Here is a 22868-nt window from a genome sequence, read left to right as displayed (position 1 = left end):
GTATTTCACATAATTACCCATACTTATTAATTATATTCTTTTCGTCTGCTGGGATCTCGTTTCGTGTTCGACAGTCTGATACATGTCGACGAATATAATTTTTCTTTTTTTTTTTTTTTAAAAAATCATTGATTAGTTCGTTATCATAATTTGTAACGCGATCTATCTCATACGCTTCGCTCTCTTCGATATTAGGATTCGTTATCTATGTTAATTACGGTTATCTCAACCGATTATGTACGCCGTCTTAGTTATTATTTTATTATTAATATTATTTTAATGATCATTATAATTACGGTTAATTTTATTACAAAAGCAGCGTTCATATTTTGTTATTAAATTAGACTCTGTTGTTGAACGAATTTCGCATTTCATTTTATTATTTATGTTATATGAATCCTCATCTTTACCCTCGTTTCGTCAATCTTTCATATTTTTGATGACATCGACGACTAATATTTAATCATCAGTGGAAAAACTAAAGATATATACATATGGAGCATAGAGGAATACACGAAGATGTATTTTTACGTTCTTCAGAATTTTTATTATAAATAAATCTTTGAATTGATACATCGTAGTATCCAACTACAACGACGTTTTATCCTTGATAAATCCTCAATCAAGTTTGAGCACTTTAGAAGAATAATGCTCGCATCTCTTAGCAACTGTTTCTACGTCGCATCAAACTTTCCTATTTTATCTGAATTGAGCGAACGAACTTCTAAAAGCTCAGACCACCTATATCTGTCTATCAATAAGTTATTGTTCAAAAAATTGGTTAATTTTTATAAAGCTTCATTATTTCATCACACGGAAAAGAAAAATGAGACAAAAACGATCCCACTTAAAAGTTTTGAATTGCACATAAATTAGACAGCAATAAAAAGAATATACGAAAGATTAAATTTAAGAGTATTTATAGTAATTGTTTCTAAAATTTTGGAGATATAAAGTTATTTAATTTGGTAAGAAATTATAGAATGTCAAGGTTCAGATTCTTAATTGAAACCTGATATTATATTCATCTTATGTGCATTCTAAATCTCGTTTGATAGAAGGGATGAATAAAGTGCATTTCTGATCAATTGTCACTCAACTATAACAGCTATAACATTATTAAGAAACATGTAATAAATAGTTAATAATAAATAGTCAACAAGTGCACTTACTTGCATCCTAAATAACATGTATATATGGTTCCTTTTATGGAATCGAACCTGACATTAAAATTCCCATAAAATATCGAAAATATTTAATCTTGTATCTTCTTCTCCAAACTAGATAACTCTAAAAATTCAAATAATTTCAGAAACAATTAATTTGCACAAACTTGGATACATTGAACACAAAGTATAAACAGAATCAGAATAAGAAAAGAAGCGATAGAAGAAAAAAGTAGTACAGAAAAGAAATCAACTTATCTCTCGTTGCGATAATGATACTCAAAGCTTATCAGATTAAATATCCTTACAATTAAATGAATTATTTTTGCAATAATACATCATAAATATACGGACTTTTTTTTCTTCGTTTTTTTGTTCTCGATTTTTCTTCTTTTCGTTTTTTTTTTCCTTTTTTCTTTTCAAAGGCAAATTCGAAGTATCTGATCAGTCGACATCGCGATAAGGACTGCTTCAATTGAGATCCCGGATCTTCACAGACGACAATATCGCCGGAAACATCTTAACCACCTCGTAATTCGCCGGTCTCGTCGCCGCTCCTCCTCCTGTTCCGGCCGCGTCCTACAAAAGAACCAGAATTATTCTGTAATATCTTGTTCTAACCAGTGTAATGTAATCTAACGATAGACTACTTTTATTTGCTGTCGCGTACGGATGACTGAAACACGGCGTGCTATCAAATGTTTCTCTACACATGTGAAGAAAAAGAAAAGATATACATACATACATATAAAATACATATATATATATATATATATATGTGTATGTGATAATCAAATATAAAAAAAAACTTCTTATTTTTTTTATTATATAGTATTTTTAAAATAAAGTGTACCGCACGATAGATTAGAATGTAAAAAAGAAAAACTTCTTAAAATTTCTAGAAAGAAAAATTGATCTTGTTTTGGAAAAAATAAATTAAAAAATTTGATACATATGTTTAAATAAATTTAAACATATATAATATTCAAGAGAGTATAATATTTTGTAAATAGATTCTTTTTTGTTTTCTTTTTTATTTTTTTATTTATTTATTTATTTATTTTTTAATCAAAAAAAATTATCGTTGATTGGTTTGATGATAAAATTTTAGATGAGATCATCTAGATGATTAACGAATGAAGAAATGAAAATCAATCATGTTGCATAATTTCGTTCAATACATGTTACGTGCTTGCTAATATTAATCTAATATTGAAAAGACAAATATATGTATTTATATGCATATTACGTCAAATACCTGTCCATACCGTGATTTAGTTCGTTAGCTACAATGTAAAGAATTAATACCGTTTTAAATTTTATTCTAGAGTAGAAAAACACGAATTTAATTATTTATCGTTCGCGATAAACTTATTTAAATTATAACGATAAAAAAAGAGAGAAAGAAAAAACACTCGATATTGAAAACACACATATCCTGGTATATATTAAAAATATTTTGTATTTTGATTAAAAACTTTATTTTCATCGCTACAATAATTTGCAATCGTAAAATACCTATGTGACAACACATGAACATGTCAATTTAATTAATTTTTGCCTCTCTCACTCTCTCTCTCTCTCTTGTATACATATGAAAATTTTTTATGTGCATAAAAAATTACAAAACTTTTTCTTATTTTTAATATTATCATTTTCCTTATATTGATTCTTATCTCATATTTTTTTTTTTTTCATTATATTTGAATAGCCTCTGAGACTTAAAAATAATAAGCTATGATTTTGTACTTTTTGTTCTCCTCTGACTACTTCTTTCATTTTTTTCTTTTTTTTTTTCTTTCTTTTTTTCAAATTCTATACAGTATAGAATTTGTATAAGTATATATCTGTTATTTTTCTACAAATATCTTTATAGTTTCTTAAAAAAAAATATATAAAAAAAAGAGAAAGGTATATATAATGAATATAAGGTGAATGGTGAAATTTAAAAAAAATCTATGGACAAGTTCACAATGTGAAAAAAGGAAGAAGTCAGAAAAATTCTGTACACCGTTATTTACTTCGATACCTGCACATTAAAGGGGAAAAGCGGCCGAATTTCTTCAGTATATTATTCTTAATTACGTTGATCATACTAATGTAGTGTACTATCGGAAGATCTTGAAAAGTATTATAAATTTTCACTACCTCTGCGTATCTGATTGAGACATGCCAGCATTCTAATCATAAAAACAGCCGGCACAGTCATTGTGTCTTTCGTTTCTTCCAACATGACTGCATTCCTCTTTTTCAACTATAAATAAAAACGCATATTAACAAATTATATTTTTATATTTTATCTTGAATATTTAATAATAAATAATAAAATGAAAACTTACATCTTCAGCAAACTTTTCATCAAAACTGGATTCTTCATTTATTGGTGCCCAAAGCTTAACATCATAATCAATACCGGCTGTGGCCAGTAATGGCAGGTACGGATGTGGTTGTAAACAGTTAACGACATGTTGATCGGCTTCCAATAACATACACAATCTGGCCGTATCTTTTTCCCATATGAAGACGTGGCCACAATCACTACCCGACATGACGAAATCGTTGCCCCAAAAGTTTGCTTCTTTGATCATAGTCCTAAAGAAACTAGAGTCAAACGGGGGAAGACCAACTGATGAGATGATATGGCGGCCTTATAAGAAATGACCCACACCGTTCGAAGGCTTTTTCGGAATTAAAAACGAGTCAACAATTATGGTTTCCGAAGGAAAATCAAACATCATTGTACAAACACATTGAATACAAAAGTTAAAACGTTATATACATGAAAGTAAAGGAACCAAACTCGCCGAATAGAATTGGTGTTTTAAAAAAGTTCCATTAATATTGTTTATTATATCATCATTGTTGATTATCATTCAACATTTAACCAATTAAAGAAATTTCGATTACAACAAATTTTATGTTAATCTTTTAGTCACAATATTTAATCATATACATTCTCGCAATATACAGCCTTCTCAAGGTTCCATCATTTATTACGCGTGAATTACGTTAATCGTTGGCGACCACCAAATTAAAGTTACAAAAATGAAAATGAGTATACCTAGCATTACGATGCCCCATATATTTCTGCTTCACACGAAGTTCTGTTACACTAGTTTTATCGAAAGTCACGGACTCTCGTCGTGTTCGAACATCTCCAATAGCCTCTTCCATTTCAGTTTCAGCTGAACTTTCTAATCTATATAATAAAAATTTATAATTTTTTTATTCGAATATTTTAATTTATTTATTCTAATTATAGAATTTAAAATATTTACAATATACCTTTCCTCAGATTGTATATCTTCATCATCGCTATCACTAAAAGCGCTCTCATCAGTCTCTGTCAAAAAGATAATACCTGTGATTCTGATGTTCTAAAAGATATATCTGTTTACACTGCATTTACTTACTTTCTTGTATATCATTATATCGTATATGTTTGTCATGATTTTTGCCTGAGAATGTTCCACTAGTTCCAGATGGTCCTAATTCATATTCAAAATAAATTAAAATGACGAAATAATTATAAAATAGTTTAAAAAATAATAATATACGTACCAGCGTGATAACCATCACGGATCATTTCATCAGCTACACCAAGAGATATCGTTGCGCTTGTTGAACTTTTATCCGTATAAGTTAAACTTACAGCAGGTTCGCTGCCGTGTCTATAAGTAAAACGTAAACGAATAGAAATATTCGATCGAAGTACCAATTTAACTCATTTATATTATTCTTTCTTAGATATCATACTTTTCAAGAAACCCAACTCTCATTTTCGTCAATCTATCTTGAAGATTTTCCATCATATGTCCTTCCTGTTTATTTTCCATACTGCTACAAGGCGAATCATCGTTGCTACTTTGATCATCTTCTGGTATATCATTGGTCTTATCCAAAGTATGCGATGAACACGGTTGTGTAGAAAACTTTTGAGTTTCTACAAGACTAGATTCAATTTCCATAGGAATATTTGATTTGAGTTCGACTGGCGAACATTCCTTCATCGTTTGATTTGAAGGCATAGTATTATTAGATAATATTTTTTCTTTTGTTTCCATGGAATGACTTGTTCCAGGATTATTTTGCATGCCACTAGTACTTGGATTTTCAGATTTATCCATTTGATGCTCTGAAATAATAATAAATTGTTGATTATCATTTCAAAAATATAATAAAAATCAGAAAACTTTAAATAAAATATAATTAATACCTTGATTAGATTGAATCTGAGTTCTTTCCATTCTTTCAATCTCGTTATCCCGTCTTTCTTCACTAGATTCTGTAACATTTTCGTTGCTGTTTTGAGTATTATCTTGATGATCAATCACACCTTCCAAACTATCTTCGCCACCGCCACATAATGCAGCTCTAGTAGCTGGATCATTTAACATTCTACTAAGAACATCCGTCATTCTTTGCATTAACGATGTTTGAAGAACAGGTCTGGCTTGAGCAATTTCTGAAACATGCAAAGATAAACATATATATTGTATTTGTTTTATAAAGTTAAAAATAGCAAATATTTAATTTTCAAGTACCTGTACCGCTACGTCGACCTCCCTCACACTCAGGTCGAGCATCAGGACCAGTATCAGACCAATCTCCTCTAAGTCTTAATCTACGTACTGGTAATGGCGAACGTAATCTTTGCTTCTTACCTTCTCCTTTTCTAACTGCGATATCTTTCTTTAACTGTACACTAGCTTGATCCTAAATAAAACGATCGATTCTATAACTGAATATAATATACATATTTCTTTAAAAAGAAAATGTATCTTGTACCTTCACATTGAACAAATAAAGATGATCACTGCTATAACTAACAAGAACATCTTGACCATCAGGGCTATAATTTAAAGATGTTATTCTATAAGAATTTCCTTCAAACTCAGGAACAGTGAAAGTACATAAAGGTTTTACTGCTCCAGGTGTATCTGTCCATCCTGAAATTATTTAATAATATTTTTTTAATTTGTTTTTCTAATTAGATTTTCTAATTTAAATTTTCTAATTAAATTAAATATTTTAATTACCAGTAGCGGGTGTTCCAAGTGTTCTTCTATCAAGTATTCTAACTGTACTATCAGAACATCCTATTGCTATTTGATGGGGTGAAGCAAGATTTACAGAGAGAGCAGTTATAGCTCTCTCGCACGAAACTAATACATCTTCTGTACATCTTGAAGCATTACATTTATCCTTTATTCTAAGATCAAACCATCTTACAGTTCCATCTTCTCCGCAACTTAAAAAATTATGCGGTTCGCCAGGTATTGTCGCTATTTCATATGTAGTACCAACATGACAATTAAATTGATTATTAAATGTTTTTGTTCTTCTTATTAAATCTATAATGGAAATTTTATTATTATAAATCATTTACCATGTTATATTTAATGAAAAAACATCAAATCTTCACCTGTATATAAAATAATACCATCACCACTACAAGAAACTATCCGATGATCTCCACTATTAGGCAGAAACTTTGCACTAAATATATTCGCTCTATGACTGGTTTTATAATCTGTTAATACCTGTAAAAAGAAAAACAAAAGTATTATTGATGGTTCTTTAACAAAATACTTTTTTTTATTAAGAATATTTTTATTTAAGAATAATTTTTATTTATTTTTTTATAACATTAATTATATATAAAACTTTTTATTAAATTAATAATTAAATTAATAGTTCTAGTATTACTAGATGATAAAATTAGCATACATGTATTACATACAAGGGTTTTTGTTCATTTGGCAAAGCTACTACATTTCTATCTATGTCAATGTTAGACCTTGACTAGAATTAAATCTAATGATATTTCCTTGAAAAAAGATTATTGCCAATGAAACTTTCTTCAATATACTTCCTTTTAATCAAACTTACTACCATTTAATCTTATGTAAAAAAAAATATAAATATACAAACTTTGTAAATGATGATAAAAACATTTCTATAAAGATATTGATATGATATATTAAAAATAATTTTATTCTGTAATATATTCTGTAAATATATTTATAGCAATATATAATAATTTAATAATATTATTAAACTAAACATAATATAATTCAATAAAATTATAAAATTCAATAATATAATTCAATAAAATTATAAAAATGAAATATAATAATATATATTTTTTCTATTAATAAATAATATTAACCATTTATAATCAAAAAATAAATATTATAAATAAATATAAATACAAAATAAATATTAATAAAATACCACAAACAAAGAATATACACAAAAATCTTTTAAATCATTTTGTCAAGGATGAAAATATAAATAACCTTGGCATGGAATTTTACAAGATATGAATATAGATAAAAATAATATATATATATTATATATATATATAAATTATAAAATATATCATAAAATAAAAATATTTTAATATAATAATTATATACAATTTAAATTTTTATTATTGAAATATTATTGAAAAGTTATTAAAAACATATTTTTTTAAAAAAATTAATTGTCATTTATTATATTTAAACTTTAAATATTTTAATTGAAATATATAAATAATAAAAATTATAATTTTCCATGAACTTGACATAGATACATAAGATTCTAATTTAATTAAATGCAGAAATAGAGATTAATGAAAATAAACACATACCTCATAATTATAAGCATTTGTAAGGACAAGATGTTGATCATCACTACCAGATAATATCAATTCTCCAGTAGCATTCCAGCAAACAGAATTTACACAACCATTATGAACTTTTAATCTTTTCAATAATGCCATACGCTGCATCATTTGAAGACTTGCTAGAATATATGAATATATAAATACTAATTTTAATAGAATTTTAAAATATATAAAAAATATATTTGAATTTATTTACTTCAATTTTGCATATGAAATTGTTTCTATATAAAAAAAAATCTATAATAATTTGTTACAAATTTGTTTTTAATAATTTTTAATAATTATTTTTTTTTAATTATGATTATTAAAATAAAAATAAATGTTTATTTTATATTATATTTTACAATATGTTATTAAATTTTAATTTTACAATGTAATACGAAATACCTTTACTGCTGGAATAAAGCTTCATCCTCGTATAATCATTGTATGGCTGATAATAAATGTCACGAAATATATTTGAACGTGTCTTTTTCATGATTATTTCTTAACTGTTATCGTTAAATTTAAGCGTCAATTTTCGGAGTACATCGATTCTAAATTAATGTCAAATTTTTGATATCTATGGTGAGTGACGAACAAATTTGTCAATCACCAAAAAAATCTTTTTTTGTATAGACCAAATCAAAGAGCTAGTAACATGCTCTTACGCAGCAAAAATCCACGAGGATCATACCAAGACGACATGGCACTGGTACTAAAAATAAACTCCAAAGCTTCGAAAATTTGTGCAATCAGATGAACCGCGATTGCTTCTAACCAGAACAGCTGAGCGAATATACACACACAATGTCGAGAAGAAAGTGCGCGAGAACTCGATCATTTCATAGGAGGTATAATCGATGTCGACAATGACGTAGCATAGATTTAGAGAACCCTTCTTTTATGATTTTTACGATAGATTAAAAAAGAAAAACAAAATATTCTTTATTAAAATATAAAATATAAAATTTTCTAATCTTTATATTTTTAATTAAATTTTATATTTAAATTCTATTTATATTTTTATTTTTTAACAATAAGTTTTAATTATATATATATATATATATATATATATATGCTCAAAAAATTTATGATAAAATCTAATTAAGCTAATTCTCATTAAACGAATCTTATCAAAATATTTCATGAATGTTCAGCAAAATAATCTTACATGAATCTCGAATATTAAAGAGACTATCGATATATCGAAATTCTTTATCGAAAAGTTTACATTTTTTCAGAAAGATTCTGCGAAGCGTGTGCCAAATGATTTCATCATTACCGTGATTCATTTGTGTCCATTTCCATTATTATCACATTTTCTATAAGCAGTGGAGAAGAAATAAATGTGCTCTTCAAAAAATATTAACCAAGCCGTGCGAAGGCTATATAAGGTTATGACTATTTAGCATTTTAAAGAATTCCGATTAGCTGATACTAAAACATAAAGTGATTTGGCATTAATCGCAGTTAAAATGACAGTTATGGATTTTTTTGGTTGTGCCTTTTTGGCTTTTGGTCCACCATTAGCTATGTTTACATTTACTGTCGCAGCTGAACCTATTAGAATTATTATACTAATAGCCAGTGCCTTTTTTTGGTTAATTTCTTTATTGTTGTCATCTATACTCTGGTATGCTGTAGTGCCATTACAAAATCATCTTGCATTTGGACTTGTATTTTCTGTATTATTTCAAGAGGCATTCAGGTAATTAAAATCTTAAGTTATGATATTTATATTTTTTATTTTAATTATCTAAAATTATATTTTTCGATTTTTTGTCATTTTTATACAGGTATCTCTTATACTGGGTACTAAGAAAAGCTGAAAGAGGGTTAGATAAAGTAACAACAACACATGTGGCAGATAGTAGACATGTATTTGCATATGTATGTGGTTTAGGTTTTGGTTTTATGAGTGGTGTTTTTGCACTAGTCAATGTCTTAGCAGATGCTGTTGGACCTGGAACAATGGGACTTCGACAAGGCACAGAGTACTTTTTTGTAATATCAGCAGCCACAACTCTTTGCTTTATCTTGCTGCATACATTTTGGGGTGTTGTATTTTTTTCTGCTCTGGATAGAAAAAATTGGGGACAAGTTATTTGGGTTGTTGGCTCACACTTGTTTGTGTCATGTATGACCTTGTTAAATGTAAAAGAAGCTTATGTAGCTACTACTTTATCTGCCTATGTCATTTTGATGATAACAACTGCACTTGCATTCAAAGTTGCAGGTGGCAGACCTCAAAGTATAGTTCAATGTTTTTCAAGACAGTAAAAGGAGGAATTTTTATAAGAAGATTAAAATATAAATAGTTGTGTTTGATTTAAATGAACATTAGAAAATGACAAAGTTCTTTCCTTTAGGTATTAGACCACAAAGAGATTGTTCATTGCTCTAATATACACTATGTGTAAAAAGATATGATGTTAAATTAACAGACCATATCTTATTCTTTGATATTAAACAAGCTTATAATGATCAGGAATATATTCATATAAGTCTAAATCATTAAATTCACTAAACTTCTACACTTGACCAAAATAAGTAGGAAAATCTATTAAGAGTGTCAGTATTATTTATTCTTCATATGTAATACTTTACTGCAAATGTAAAAATTTTTTGCAAAAAGTTATACTAAATGATAATACGTTCTAGCACAGAATTATTTGGTCAAGCTGCTAGTCCGTCCCTTAACCCATCGAAACAATTATATAATCAAAACGCGATAATGTTTCGATCCAAAATATTATGAAAACAAAAAATAAAGTCTAAAATGAGTGTGAATGTACATATGTAAGAATGTATGTATACATATATAATGTATATGTTCTATCAAACAGAGAGTAAATTTGTGTATTAATTCACGCCTTACATCTAAAAACAAACTATTTCAAAAAGTTATGAAAATAACGATAATACGTAAGGAATTGTTCAGTAGTTTTTGTATGTATATAAGAGTCATTAACAATTGTAATTTAGGTGTTTAATATACATCTGTATATTTGGCATTGTGTTTCACTTACCATTTCACGATTTATTACTCTTCATATTACATTTCGTATGTCATTTAAATAAAAATCATTTTTGTATAACTAAAAGTATATTTAATTATATAATCCTTATTTTGAATAATAAATACCACAGGATGAAATAATGTAATACGTTTAGGGTATGAAAAGAAAACAACAAATTCACTTTCGAAAAGTATGAACGTTTTAATCATTTTTTCATTGAGAAAAGAAAAAATTACAAAATAAAATGAATCACAGTCACGAGATATTACTCGAACAAATTCATTCATCATTTAATTATACAATAAAAAAGATATATATTAAACGCAAGATAAAATTTGGATTTTTAATCATGTTTTCACCCTGTGGAATAATTAAATTCCTAGTCAGTCATTGATAACATCTAGGAACTTGTTAAGGAAGCCATAAGTAATTCCATTTTGTTTAAAAAATTCTTTCCTTCCATTTTATCCCACCGAACTTCTTTGAAAGAGCCACCTAAATTTTCCCATTTTCTTTCTCTTACTAATTGCCCAGGAAAAAAATCTTTTCTGGGAGAATGAGCTATTGCAACTTGTACTCCTGTTTGTGGTTCACATCTAACAGCTATCATTCTAAAATCGCAATAATTGTTTTAAATAAAAATACGCATCTTGTTTAAAAAAAAGAAAAATCAATAAATACCTATCGCCTATTGGTGAAGCTAAAATACAACTACTAGCATTTCCTAGAGGTTCAACTGCACCTAAACCAAGGTGTGAACTATTAGCTAAAAACTGCCAACCCATACATTTTGCTAATGCTTGTACTGCTGTTATTTGATGCTGATAAATCTGTAATAATATAACAAATAATTATAAATATATTCAATAAAAATAAAAATATAAAGTATAAAAATATATATATATATATATATATATATATATAATTACCTGACAAAATATTAAATCACGTAATTCTTGAGGTTCATAACTCATATGCATTACTCTACCATCTCTGCACACACATTTGAGAGATTTTTCTCCTATATGAACAACAAGCGATGTTCGATATACAGTATCATATCCATGTGTTAAAATATTAATTTTTACACAAGATTGTGTAGGAGAATTCAATGCATTCCAATGAGATACAATCAAAGGATCTTTCACTTCTTTTGCTATTGTATCTAACACATATTCGGTGCGTAATCGCATAAAATAATGTTGAGCCTGTTGGATAATTTGTTCTAAAAGAGTTTGACTTTTCGTCATTTCTAAAAGTTCGTATCGATCGGCAGCTGTTGGACCAGCTAAACATCTTCTTTTACTGGGTCCAAGAGGTCCAGAAGAAGGATGTGGAAATGGATGATGAGTATTTTTGTGATGAACTTCACGTAAAAGTTGATGTAAAGAATGTTCTAATACGTGATCATGTTCGCTTTTGTGAGGCGGAGGAGCAGTTGGTTTTTTATCATTTCCCGTACTATGACAAAGTCCTATAATTAACTGAATTCCAGGCAACACCTAAATTATAAGTCTTTATATATAATGCATGATAAATAAGTATATATAACAGTTAATAACAAGAAAGAAATTACTGTTGCCATGATTTGATTGCCAACAACCATATGAGGTATAGGCGCGCGTAAATGTACAGCTTCTCTTGCTAATTGACTGAACAATTCTTTACAAAATAAAACATTTTGTGCAGCTTCCAATTTTTGTTGCCAGTGCATATCTGCATTAGAACTATGTGCACTATTATTAAGTAAACTAATATTTGCACTACATAAATCCTCTTGATCTACAAAAAAAATTAAACAAAAATTATATATTAAATAAAAAATTTTAAAAATAAGATTTCTATCATCAATATATATATATATATATATATACACTTTTACCTTTTTGACATAATACTTCTATATAAGCAACACCCTGTAATTCACTTGGAATAGTAACTCTCAATGCAGATGCTTTAGAATTTGGAGGATGAGTCTGACCAGATGTATTATTACTAGCATTTGGAGATGCAGGAGGACTTGTACTATTTTTTTCTTCTTCTTCTGCTTTCGTAACTTCAAACATACCTGTCTGAGGGAATTTAGATCCAGCTGTAATGTTTTATAATATTAATGTTAAATTATATAATTTTAAATATTTATTTAATTATATAAAGAATAATTATAAACCTGTTCTATAACTAAGATCACCAATGATTGAATTAGAAACTTTTTTCAAACGCCAATTTTGTCTTAATCTTAATAATTCAATATGAAAATCTGGAGTTGATCTATTTCTAGCTAATTCATTTTGACAATTTTTTAATCTATCAGCACCCATCATAATAACAGATGCAGCTCCAGCTAATGCTTTTTTTCTAGCATATACTTGTATCATAGGCTTTACTTCTGTTGGTTCTTGTGGTACTGGATCAAGAACCATATAATGTTTCTCTTTTGCTATTGCAAGAACATCTGCTAGCACACATACTTCTGTCAATGCATTCCTGTAAACATAATTAAATATAAATATAAATAAGGATTTTTTACTTTAATAAAACTATATTTAAAAAATATTTAATAATATACAACCTTAATTTATTTCTAACACTGTCCCATGGCCATAAAGATGACTGAAAAGAAGCAGAGTCTTTTGTGTCTTCTTCACTTTTTTCTCCACTTTCTAATTCCTTTTTAACATCTTCACCATTAGTTTTACTGAAATCGATTTTTTGCGCGATTTTTGCCAAGTTTTCGGACAATGTAAGGGGTCTAAAAAATTATAAATTATTGTGGTTAATTATTTTAATTTATATGTTAAATTTTAAAATATAAATAAAATATTTTTTTAATTTAGGTTAGGAACATATAATAAATTTATTTGTTATTTTATATACATTCATAGTTAACTTTTTATTTTATTTTATTAAACATTAAAAGAATAAACTACATACGCTTGGTAAATTTCTTGACCATCATAAGTGATTTCCTGAATTTGATTCTCGATCGGTGCTTCTACCGAAATATTCACTGAATACGCCATTATTGTTTTCTTAAGGCAGAGTTACCACTATAAGAAATTAAGTGATAGATAAAAATTTCTATAAAGAAATTAGAACTAAATTTTAATTTAAATAAATCCAAATCTAATATTGGAATACTATATCATTTTTCAAGATATATCTATGCAAAATTATTTAAAAAGTGCATATGTTTTATTTAAAATATTTTTAAAACAAGATTTTGAATTTTTTAAATAATTTTAATATTTAAGAACGTAGACTAATAATTTAATGAGTTTAGGAAAGCTAAAATTTTGCCGGGATTTTAATCTGTATTTGCGTGAACGGCATGTAATTTGAGAAAGTAAAGTAAGGAATTTGCAATAAGTATCATATATATAAATATTATAACAATATGTCGAAAGTGAATACATTATATAATTATTTTACATCGCCTAAAACTCCTAAAACACCTAAACAATCAAATAATAAACAGATATCTGATGAAAAACCTACAACACCGAAAAGAGCAAGGGGACAATTGAACAAAGGTATATTATGAGAACAATTTATGTATAAATAATTTATTTAATATAACAATGTAACATGCGATAAAATACATATTTTGGGCCGCATGTATTTTATATATATCATGAAATTAAAATAAAAGTTTTTATAGAAAATTATATTTTATAAAGTTTCGAAAAAACATATAAATAAATAATAATATTGATTAAAATTTTATATTTATTTTAGTACAGTAAATGTTATATAAAATATTTGTTATTCTATTTTGTTACATAAGTAATGTAATTTTTCATATTATATGTAGTTAAAACTCCAAGTAAAGGCAAAGAAAATAAAAATCTTGAAGATAGAAAAAGAATATACAAAGATGATGAAGAAGAAGAAAAGGAAAAAAGTGAACCAATTCAAACAAAAAAGCGAAGATTAATTATTCCTGATGAAGAATCTGGAGAAGATTCTGGAGATGAATTTAAGCCTGGTTTGTGTTTGGTTAGAACATATCTTATTTTTTTCAAAAATAAATTATTATTATTATATTTTAGACCTAGATGATGAATCAGAAGAATCTGATTCAGTATCTGAAGGAGTTAGTGAAAGTGAACCACCAACCGCAAGTGAAGAAGAAAGTCCAGAGGTAAAGGATTAATTATAGAAGAATAAAAAATTTTCATATTTTTTTTAAATTTCATATAACTGAATATTAATTGTATTTTAGAAGAAACGGAAACTTGTTAATTCTATTGGAAAAAAATCGCAAAAAGGTGCAAAAAAAAATTTCAAAGAAGTGAGTTTACAATTATAAATTATTTTATTTTATTATTATTAAATATTTATTATCTAATAAATTTAATAAATCAATCTAATAAATCTATTAAATCTTAATTAGGATAAAAAAGAATCAAAACTTCAACAACAAAATCAATCCCAAGGTTCAAATAATGTTATAGATTCTTGGCCACATTTAAAGTATGATTTTCTTCAACCAAATAAAATACGAGATATTAATAAAAAATCACCAAATGATTCAAATTATGATCCTAAAACTCTATATGTTCCTTTGGATTTTTTGAATCAACAAACTCCAGTAAGATATGAAATTAAATATTATTCATTTTATTATTATTTAATTGTTATTTATTTTCTATTATTTATTATTTTATTTAACGTTTTTTATGATTTTTTTCAGGCTATGAGACAATGGTGGGAATTGAAAAGTAAACACTTTGATTGTGTTCTTTTCTTTAAACTAGGAAAATTTTATGAATTATATCATATGGATGCTGTAATAGGTGTTAATGAACTTCATCTTACCTATATGAGAGTAAGTTCTTTATTTTGAGAGTTTTAAATTTTAAAAAAATTAATTATTTATAATTTTTTAGGGAGAATTTGCACATTCGGGATTTCCTGAAATTGGATATGGCCGTTTTTCAGCGAGTCTCATAGAAAGAGGATACAAAGTGGCAAGAGTAGAACAAACCGAGAATCCAGATATGATGGCACAACGAGTTAGCAATAGTATGATATCATAAAATATATTTTATATAATTTATAATTATTAATTTTAATTCAATTATACATATTGTTTTTAGTGATTAGACCAACAAAATTTGATAAAGTAGTTAAAAGAGAAATTTGTCAAATAACTTCTAAAGGTACAAGAGTGTACACTCCACAAGATATAGAACCATCTACACCGAATTCTAATTATTTATTATCAGTGATTGAAAAATGCCCATCTGGTTCTAACATATCTCATTATGGAGTCTGTTTCTTAGATACTACAATAGGAGATTTCTATCTTGGTCAATTTGAAGATGATCGATGTAATTCTAGATTATTAACTTTACTCGCTCATTATCCTCCAGTTCATGTAAGTATTTGTTTTCATAATTAAAATCAAATAAATAAATTTATTATTTAAATTAATATTTTATTATTTATTAAATATTTATTTCTATCTATTATTTTATTCTTTAGGTTGTTTATGAACGTGGTAATTTGTCTCAAAAAACGTTACAAATTTTTAACAATAATTTAGCAGCGTGTATTAAAGAATCACTTTTACGCGAATCTCAATTTTGGTCATCTTCAACTACATTAAAAGTAAGTTTAGCATATTTATACTATTTAAAATTTTATTTAAAATCTTATTTAAAAAGTCTTTTTTAATTTACAGAATCTTCATGAAGGAGATTATTTTAAAAAATCAAATTCCGAGTTTCAATGGCCTACAGGCTTACAATCATATCTTAGTAAAAGTAAATATTTTTAATATAATTTTTTAATAAAAGTTTTTCTGATATTTTTATTTTTTTAGGTGATAGTTTAGGTTTAACTCCTGCTGAAGATAAAGAATTAGCAGTACATGCTTTAGGTGGATGTATATATTTACTCAAAGAATATCTACTTGAACAACAATTATTGGCACAAGGACGTTTTAAAACATATGTTCCTCCAGATTTTTCAAATAAAACATTTGAAGCTTCCAAATTTGCAAATAATATGGTAACTATGAATTTCATTTAATTACATATAACATTAAACATTTAATTTATTAATGTAATAATTTATTACCATTAGGTTTTAGATGCTATCACGATTAATAATTTGAGAATTTTCGGGGAAGGTTCTCTTATAAAAACGCTAGATCGTTGTTGTACCGCATTTGGAAAAAGGTATATTTAAAATAAATATATAAATATTTTATATATTATATAAATCTAATAGAATATTTAATCGTAGATTGTTGCGAGAATGGATTTGTAGACCATCTTGCCGAAAAGATGTTATAATTGAACGTCAAGAAGCTATACAAGAATTAATAGATCATTCAGAAGCAGTACAAACTACTCGTAGTATATTAGCAGGGCTTCCTGATCTTGAAAGATTATTGAGCAAGTGAGTTATATTATTAACAATTGAAGATCATTAAAAATATTTGCATTTATAAGAGTAAATATTTTATATACACAATTTTATAATATTAGGATTCATGCTCAAGGAAATCCAGCAAAACAAAATAATCATCCTGATGGCAGAGCTATCATGTTTGAGGGGCAAACGTATTCAAAGAAAAGAATTATAGATTTTATTACCACTTTGAATGGTTTTGAAGATGTCTTAAAAATAATTGCTTTGTTTGAAGGTAATTATACTATGTTATATGCAATAGTTAATTAAAATCGTTATACGTATTATATTTATATTTATTTTCTAGATTTCTGTAGCACTTTAATAAGCAAATGTACTAAAGTGGAACCGGATGGTGAATTTCCTTCATTAAGAGAATCTTTAGATTATTTTAAGGTAATTAATATTTTATATGTATTATTAGCCATTAATTGAAATACAAGCATGCAATATATGTTTTAGACTGCATTCGACCATGAAGAAGCCAAAAAAGTAGGCTGTATTGTTCCAAAGAAAGGAGTCGATTCTGAATATGATTCCGTTTTAATGGAACTTGAGGAAATAAAGAAAGATTCAGAACAATATCTTGAAAAGCAAAAAAAACACTTTGGCGTGAAAATCACGTTTCACGGTTCAGATAAAAAGCGTTATCAGATCGAGATTCCAGATTCTCAAACGAAAAAAGTTGGTGCTGGATTTGAACTTCAATCACAAAGAAAAGGATACAAACGTTATTACACTGCAGAGTCAAAGGTTTAATTTTTTTTTTAAATGATATAACATTTTCAAGTAAAATAAAATGATTAAAATATTTTTTTCAGGAACTTTTAAGTCGACAAATAAATGCTGAAGAACATAGAGATAAAGTATTGAAGGATTTAAATAGAAGAATATTTGCACAATTTAGCGAAAAATATGATATGTGGAGTATGGCAGTTTATAAATTGTCTGTTCTAGATGTTCTTATTTCTTTAACAGAATATGCTTTCAGTGGTGATATGTGTGTACCGGAAATTAATGATGGTACAAATGAAAAGGTAAATTTAACATATTTCATTAATTTAATTATTATAAAATATTAGAAATTGTTAAGAAATATTTTCTTTTGTAGATATTTATTGATATTCGAGATGGACGACATCCATGTATTATTTCAGATACATTTATACCAAATGATACTTTATTAGCAACTGAGAATTTCGCTCCTTTTATGATTCTCACTGGACCAAATATGGGCGGTAAATCAACATTGATGCGTCAGGTTGCGCTTCTCACTATAATGGCACAAATTGTATGTTTTAATAATATATAATATTTGTAAACTACAGAAAACTAATTATTGTATTTTATAGGGAAGTTATGTTCCTGCAAGTTCCTGTCGTTTAACATTAGTAGATCGTATTTTCACGAGATTGGGAGCAAATGATGATATTTTAGCTGGTCAGAGTACATTTTTAGTAGAATTAAGCGAAACTTCTGCAATATTACAACATGCTACACCATATTCTCTCGTATTACTCGATGAATTAGGTACAAATTTAATTAAAGTTATTATGAAATTATTGTATTAATTAAAAAAATAATTTAATTTAATTTAATATTAATAGGACGTGGTACATCAACGTATGATGGTACGGCAATTGCTGCTGCAGTTGTAAATGCACTTACAAAATTAAATTGTCGTACTTTATTTTCGACGCATTATCATTCTTTGGTAGAAGATTATAAAAATAATAAGAAAATTACATTAGCTCATATGGTATATGAAAAAAATTCTTATATATTTTTCTTTTTGATTGTCTTTTTTTTTTAACTTCTTTGAAGTATTGCTTAAAATTCTAAAAATTTTTTTATTCCATTTTTTAGTTTTATAAATATTTATCTTGCTTTTTATAGGCATGCATGGTTGAAAATGAGGAACAAGATAAAGTATCTCAAGAAACAGTAACATTTTTATACAAACTCAGTGAAGGAGCTTGTCCGAAATCATATGGTTTCAACGCTGCCCGATTAGGTGGTGTTCCAGCTATAATTACAAGTAGAGCACATGAGATTTCAAAGAAACTCGAACAAGAAACAAATCGAAAACACTTCTTTACTATTTTATGTAAAGCGAATGGTTCAACTATAAGGGATCTAATTGCTGCAATGTGAAAAACTATGAAAAATGAATAGATATTATTATATTAATAATAATATTTATCAGTATGTTTAATTATTAACTTCAGTTACCTTACAGTATTATATTTTTTATGTAGTAATGTATATTTATTATAGTTTTTTATAGCTTACCATTTTTTTTATTTGATATTATCATATATTTTGATAATAAAAGGTTCTATAAATGCAAACTTAGTTTTACTTTTATGACGTGAATGGGACAATGAATAAAAAAAGAAAACAATTATTGCTTACAAAATTTTATTAATTAATGCCAGAGTACAAAAGAGCTACTTATGAGACGAGAATATGATGCAATACAAACAATATAATTTTTTACTCACACCAAAATGATGAAGAAATATTTCTTCTCTTTTTCTTTTTTTTTTTTATTTCGAATGTAAGAGAAATCGTGTGCACGAATCTTACTATGAAATAATAAATACAATTCCTTACATTATTGTGAAATAACAAAGAAGCAAATAGCGAACAACTATAAAAAATGATTATTGATTATTTCGTCTGATAGAATTATGTTGAATCTTTGTTTCAAAAAGAGTAAGTATTACAGCGATAAATAGAATTAAACCTAATCCTTTATGTATATTGATCGATTAAGGATGATTATTTGCGTAAATACTAAATTTGCTACTAATATTATTTTCATGATTATTACTCTTCGATGCCTGAAAGTCATTTTTCTGTTTTTTCCTTTTTTTTTTACCGAATGAATGAAAAAACTTAAAACAATCGATAGAAAAAAAGGAACTGTGCTCTCTATGAAATTATACAAATGGCGTTCATGCAGAAAAAAAAACTAGATATGATTATTAAAAAGGCACAAAAATTAAGAAAGCACTTGACCATATTTTTTTAATGGGTTATATATGATGTATTTTTATTATCATTATTAATATTAATATTATTATTATTATTATTATTAATAATATTATTATTGTTGTTGTTGTTGTTATTACTTTTTTTTTCTTCTTTCAAATAACACATGCCTACTTCTAATATACAATTCCGAGGTTTATCGAACGTTTTCTAATTTTATAATTATTCCTTATTATATTCAAGTTAATCGGTCTATCTCTCTATTTCATTCTGGACGTTCGTATCTTTTTTTTCTCTTCATTAATTTTTTGCTATTCATCATCAAATAAGTTACGATTTGATTTATTTATCCGAAGAAAAAATCAATCGACAACAGTCTATCAATTTAAAACATGATTTTCATGACACACTTCTAATTTTTTACCTTTCAAAATTTGGCAGGATTCATTTTTCAATCGATCTATTTTTTCTTTCCCTTTCTACATCCTTCACAATTTTTATATTTCGAAAAACTCCATTGTGAAAAAAAAGAAAGAAAAAAATCATTTTTATTCGTCTTTTGTGTCTTTCTCTCTCCTTTTATAATATAGTTCCATACTTTTTTCCTCTTTCATTCTCTTTCTGTTTCTTTCTCTCTCTGTTCTCGTTATTCTCTTATCAACATAGGATTAACGGTTCAAAGAATATCGATACCTTAGAATAACACGATCTCTGGAATATCATAGAAAGGTGCGGTTCAAAAGAGAACGGCCGGACATTGGAAAGGGGTAGAGAGGCAAAAATTCTCTCGAAAACAAGATATATTCGAGAAAAACTATCTTACATCCTTCTTCAAAAATTTTTTTTATCTTTCATGATTCAAAAAATGAACAATTTATTTTCCCCTGAATAAAATTATGCGTTTACAAAAAATCGCGAAAATGGGGATTTGCAGAAGAGAAAAGGAATGATGTATTTATTTTCATTTTTCTCCTTTTTTTTCTTTTTTTTATAATGAAAACCGAACAACTATTCTACTCGCTTCGGCAATTAGGACCTAAGAATTGTCACAAAGATGACAGTTTGCTCTTTTCAGTTTACTTTCTCTATCTTCTTGCATTAACCCTTCCAGTGCAATATCTAACTTAACGAAAAATATTATTTAGTCATCGTAAAAATCGATTTCTTTCAATTGAACAGAAAGATCAATAAAAAGAACGCGAAAGAAAAATAAATAAATAAAAGACGAACATTATTAACTAACCTCAATGATAAGTCAGAGAGGAAAATCTAGAACATAAAACAAAAAATAGTCGAATATAAAAAAGTGAAAATAACGAATGTAACTTATAAATCCAAATAAGATACGATTTTTGTAATATAAATTTAGAATACAATACAAACCTGAATAACTCGTATTTATACCATATAATCTTTAAATTTTCACTTCTTTTCAATCTACGTAATATAAAAACTCATTCGTACTTCAAACGAATGATATAAATCACGAACCATAATTAATATTGAAATGAATCTAACTACAAAAATCAACATGACACATCTATCGTCACATATGAATAATATAAATCAGAAGAATACAATTCATCATTCGAAAGAATTCGTACAATCAGTTTTCCTTCCTTTTCTTGATCGAAATAAGGGATCAACCAATTCACAGCAATATTCTTGAAGTGATATTAATGAAGATCCGATTTTCTTCAAATTTACCAATACTGGAAGGGTTTACGCCAATCGAAAGGAAAATGCCGATTAGCGGTTGTCCAAGAGGCCACAGATTTTTACCACAGTCCGGATGAATATCCACCAGGTGGCACGCGTGTGCGTGCCGGAACTTTTGCCGCTGGCGATGTATCGTTCGATTTCTCGCTGGAATTCGAGCTAGTCGTTCCATTTTGCACAGCTGGTCCATTGTTTTGTGATTCTCCATAACCAATTCCGGTTACCGGGTTACCATCTGTGAAGAATATTTTTTCATCTGTCAATAAATGTCCTAAGATATAAAGTATGGATTCGATTTTTATTATTTGGTTTTGGATGGTTATTCGTTTCGATTAGAATTAATCGAATCGAATCCAATAAATCGAGAAATTTATAAACCCTGAAAGTGTATATAGGAATTGCGTAATATTATTTAATGGTTAATTGAAAGTTCTTGCTCTAATATTTGTGGACTATTTTTCTATGGATCTATTATAACGAAGACTTGGTGATTTTGTGGTTTAATATAATTAAATATAATTTGGTTGAAATTTAATTCTTGTGATTAAAATAGAGATTTTCAAATGTAAATAGGTTTTTTTTGTAAAAAATTCTATGCAGTACCATTGAAACTCATTGAAAGTTGATTGTTTCTCCAAAATATTATCTTCATTATTCTCTTCTATAACTTTTGAATGAAAAAATTCAGGAAAATGTTCTTTTTTGTTCTATACTATTTATTTTTGTATGATTTCGAAACATCAAAATGTTCTTATAAAAAATCACTTTACATTTGAATATCTTAATTATTTTGAACTATAAATATCTACAGCATTAAAATTTTAGGTTTTGTCACTTTTTCTCGTTGCTATGATTTCTCTATTTGTTGTAATAAAATTGATTTTAAAT

The 22868-nt window shown here is 26.9% G+C and overlaps 5 protein-coding genes across 20 annotated transcripts in view; 2 read left to right on the top strand and 3 right to left on the bottom strand.

Annotated features, from left to right (window-relative positions):
• Positions 1-522: 522 nt before the first annotated feature.
• On the bottom strand, positions 523-8690 carry LOC107993317 (DDB1- and CUL4-associated factor 6). 6 transcript variants are annotated; one of them, XM_062073676.1, is made up of 16 exons: positions 8227-8687; positions 7804-7958; positions 6592-6709; positions 6206-6520; positions 5955-6115; positions 5711-5882; positions 5383-5631; positions 4923-5301; positions 4728-4837; positions 4580-4654; positions 4452-4509; positions 4228-4365; positions 3506-3767; positions 3315-3420; positions 2425-2452; positions 523-1745 (listed from the first exon to the last, which is right to left on the bottom strand). In XM_062073676.1, the coding sequence occupies exons 1-16, from the start codon at positions 8315-8317 to the stop codon at positions 1658-1660; spliced, it is 2505 nt and encodes an 834-aa protein (XP_061929660.1). In that variant the 5' UTR covers positions 8318-8687; the 3' UTR covers positions 523-1657. The 6 variants fall into 6 exon arrangements, with proteins under 6 accessions (XP_061929660.1, XP_061929662.1, XP_061929661.1 ...); XM_062073678.1 differs by having other exon boundaries at positions 2435-2452; XM_062073677.1 differs by having other exon boundaries at positions 3506-3758.
• A 60-nt stretch (positions 8691-8750) lies between these two features.
• LOC108000149 (gamma-secretase subunit Aph-1) lies at positions 8751-10925 on the top strand. The gene is made up of 2 exons (XM_017060355.3): positions 8751-9529; positions 9618-10925. Exons 1-2 carry the CDS (start codon positions 9297-9299, stop codon positions 10099-10101), a joined length of 717 nt encoding a protein of 238 aa, XP_016915844.1. The 5' UTR covers positions 8751-9296; the 3' UTR covers positions 10102-10925.
• Positions 10926-11017: 92 nt separating this feature from the next.
• LOC108000144 (mediator of RNA polymerase II transcription subunit 17) lies at positions 11018-13885 on the bottom strand. The gene is made up of 8 exons (XM_017060343.3): positions 13776-13885; positions 13414-13593; positions 13012-13328; positions 12724-12933; positions 12418-12623; positions 11771-12343; positions 11523-11671; positions 11018-11452 (listed from the first exon to the last, which is right to left on the bottom strand). The coding sequence occupies exons 1-8, from the start codon at positions 13862-13864 to the stop codon at positions 11242-11244; spliced, it is 1935 nt and encodes a 644-aa protein (XP_016915832.1). The 5' UTR covers positions 13865-13885; the 3' UTR covers positions 11018-11241.
• Positions 13873-21458, top strand: LOC108000027 (probable DNA mismatch repair protein Msh6). Its single transcript, XM_017060155.3, has 21 exons — positions 13873-14374; positions 14656-14829; positions 14894-14985; positions 15067-15135; positions 15238-15435; positions 15538-15672; positions 15734-15869; positions 15944-16224; positions 16332-16457; positions 16531-16612; positions 16672-16859; positions 16935-17029; positions 17097-17252; positions 17342-17499; positions 17572-17660; positions 17727-18017; positions 18086-18301; positions 18376-18555; positions 18617-18794; positions 18872-19023; positions 19161-21458. The coding sequence occupies exons 1-21, from the start codon at positions 14239-14241 to the stop codon at positions 19416-19418; spliced, it is 3390 nt and encodes a 1129-aa protein (XP_016915644.1). The 5' UTR covers positions 13873-14238; the 3' UTR covers positions 19419-21458.
• Positions 19669-22868, bottom strand: part of LOC108000035 (microtubule-associated protein Jupiter) — a 70771-nt gene continuing 67571 nt past the window's right edge. For 9 of the 11 annotated variants that reach the window (XM_062073739.1, XM_062073742.1, XM_062073744.1 and 6 more), the window contains one exon: positions 19669-22215. In XM_062073739.1, the coding sequence (XP_061929723.1) occupies positions 22040-22215 (176 nt within the window). In that variant the 3' untranslated portion in view covers positions 19669-22039. The remainder of the gene's footprint in view (positions 22216-22868) is intronic. The other 2 variants (XR_009829491.1, XR_001766447.3) reach the window with 1 other exon arrangement.

Source organism: Apis cerana, linkage group LG4 (assembly GCF_029169275.1).
Source record: "Apis cerana isolate GH-2021 linkage group LG4, AcerK_1.0, whole genome shotgun sequence".
Lineage (NCBI taxonomy): Eukaryota > Metazoa > Arthropoda > Insecta > Hymenoptera > Apidae > Apis > Apis cerana.
The sequence above is the reverse complement of the archived record's forward strand: the minus strand, read 5'-3'. Positions and strand labels throughout refer to the sequence as shown.

What these genes read in the sequence shown, in the direction of transcription:
- LOC108000027 (XM_017060155.3), top strand. Translation starts at nt 14,239, where the DNA reads ATGTCGAAAGTGAATACATTATATAATTATTTTACATCGCCTAAAACT. An exon ending in TTCATCTTACCTATATGAGA is followed by an intron (nt 15,673 to 15,733) that starts GTAAGTTCTTTA and finishes ATAATTTTTTAG; the next exon opens with GGAGAATTTGCACATTCGGG. An exon ending in CTTGAAAGATTATTGAGCAA is followed by an intron (nt 17,253 to 17,341) that starts GTGAGTTATATT and finishes TTATAATATTAG; the next exon opens with GATTCATGCTCAAGGAAATC.
- LOC107993317 (XM_062073676.1), bottom strand. Translation starts at nt 8,317, where the DNA reads ATGAAAAAGACACGTTCAAATATATTTCGTGACATTTATTATCAGCCA. An exon ending in TGGTATTATTTTATATACAG is followed by an intron (nt 6,521 to 6,591) that starts GTGAAGATTTGA and finishes TTTCCATTATAG; the next exon opens with ATTTAATAAGAAGAACAAAA. An exon ending in TCTCAATCAGATACGCAGAG is followed by an intron (nt 2,453 to 3,314) that starts GTAGTGAAAATT and finishes TTTACATTGTAG; the next exon opens with CTAACGAACTAAATCACGGT.
- LOC108000149 (XM_017060355.3), top strand. Translation starts at nt 9,297, where the DNA reads ATGACAGTTATGGATTTTTTTGGTTGTGCCTTTTTGGCTTTTGGTCCA. An exon ending in TTATTTCAAGAGGCATTCAG is followed by an intron (nt 9,530 to 9,617) that starts GTAATTAAAATC and finishes ATTTTTATACAG; the next exon opens with GTATCTCTTATACTGGGTAC.
- LOC108000144 (XM_017060343.3), bottom strand. Translation starts at nt 13,864, where the DNA reads ATGGCGTATTCAGTGAATATTTCGGTAGAAGCACCGATCGAGAATCAA. An exon ending in GGTCAAGAAATTTACCAAGC is followed by an intron (nt 13,594 to 13,775) that starts GTATGTAGTTTA and finishes ATAATTTTTTAG; the next exon opens with ACCCCTTACATTGTCCGAAA. An exon ending in AGTGTTAGAAATAAATTAAG is followed by an intron (nt 13,329 to 13,413) that starts GTTGTATATTAT and finishes TTATGTTTACAG; the next exon opens with GAATGCATTGACAGAAGTAT.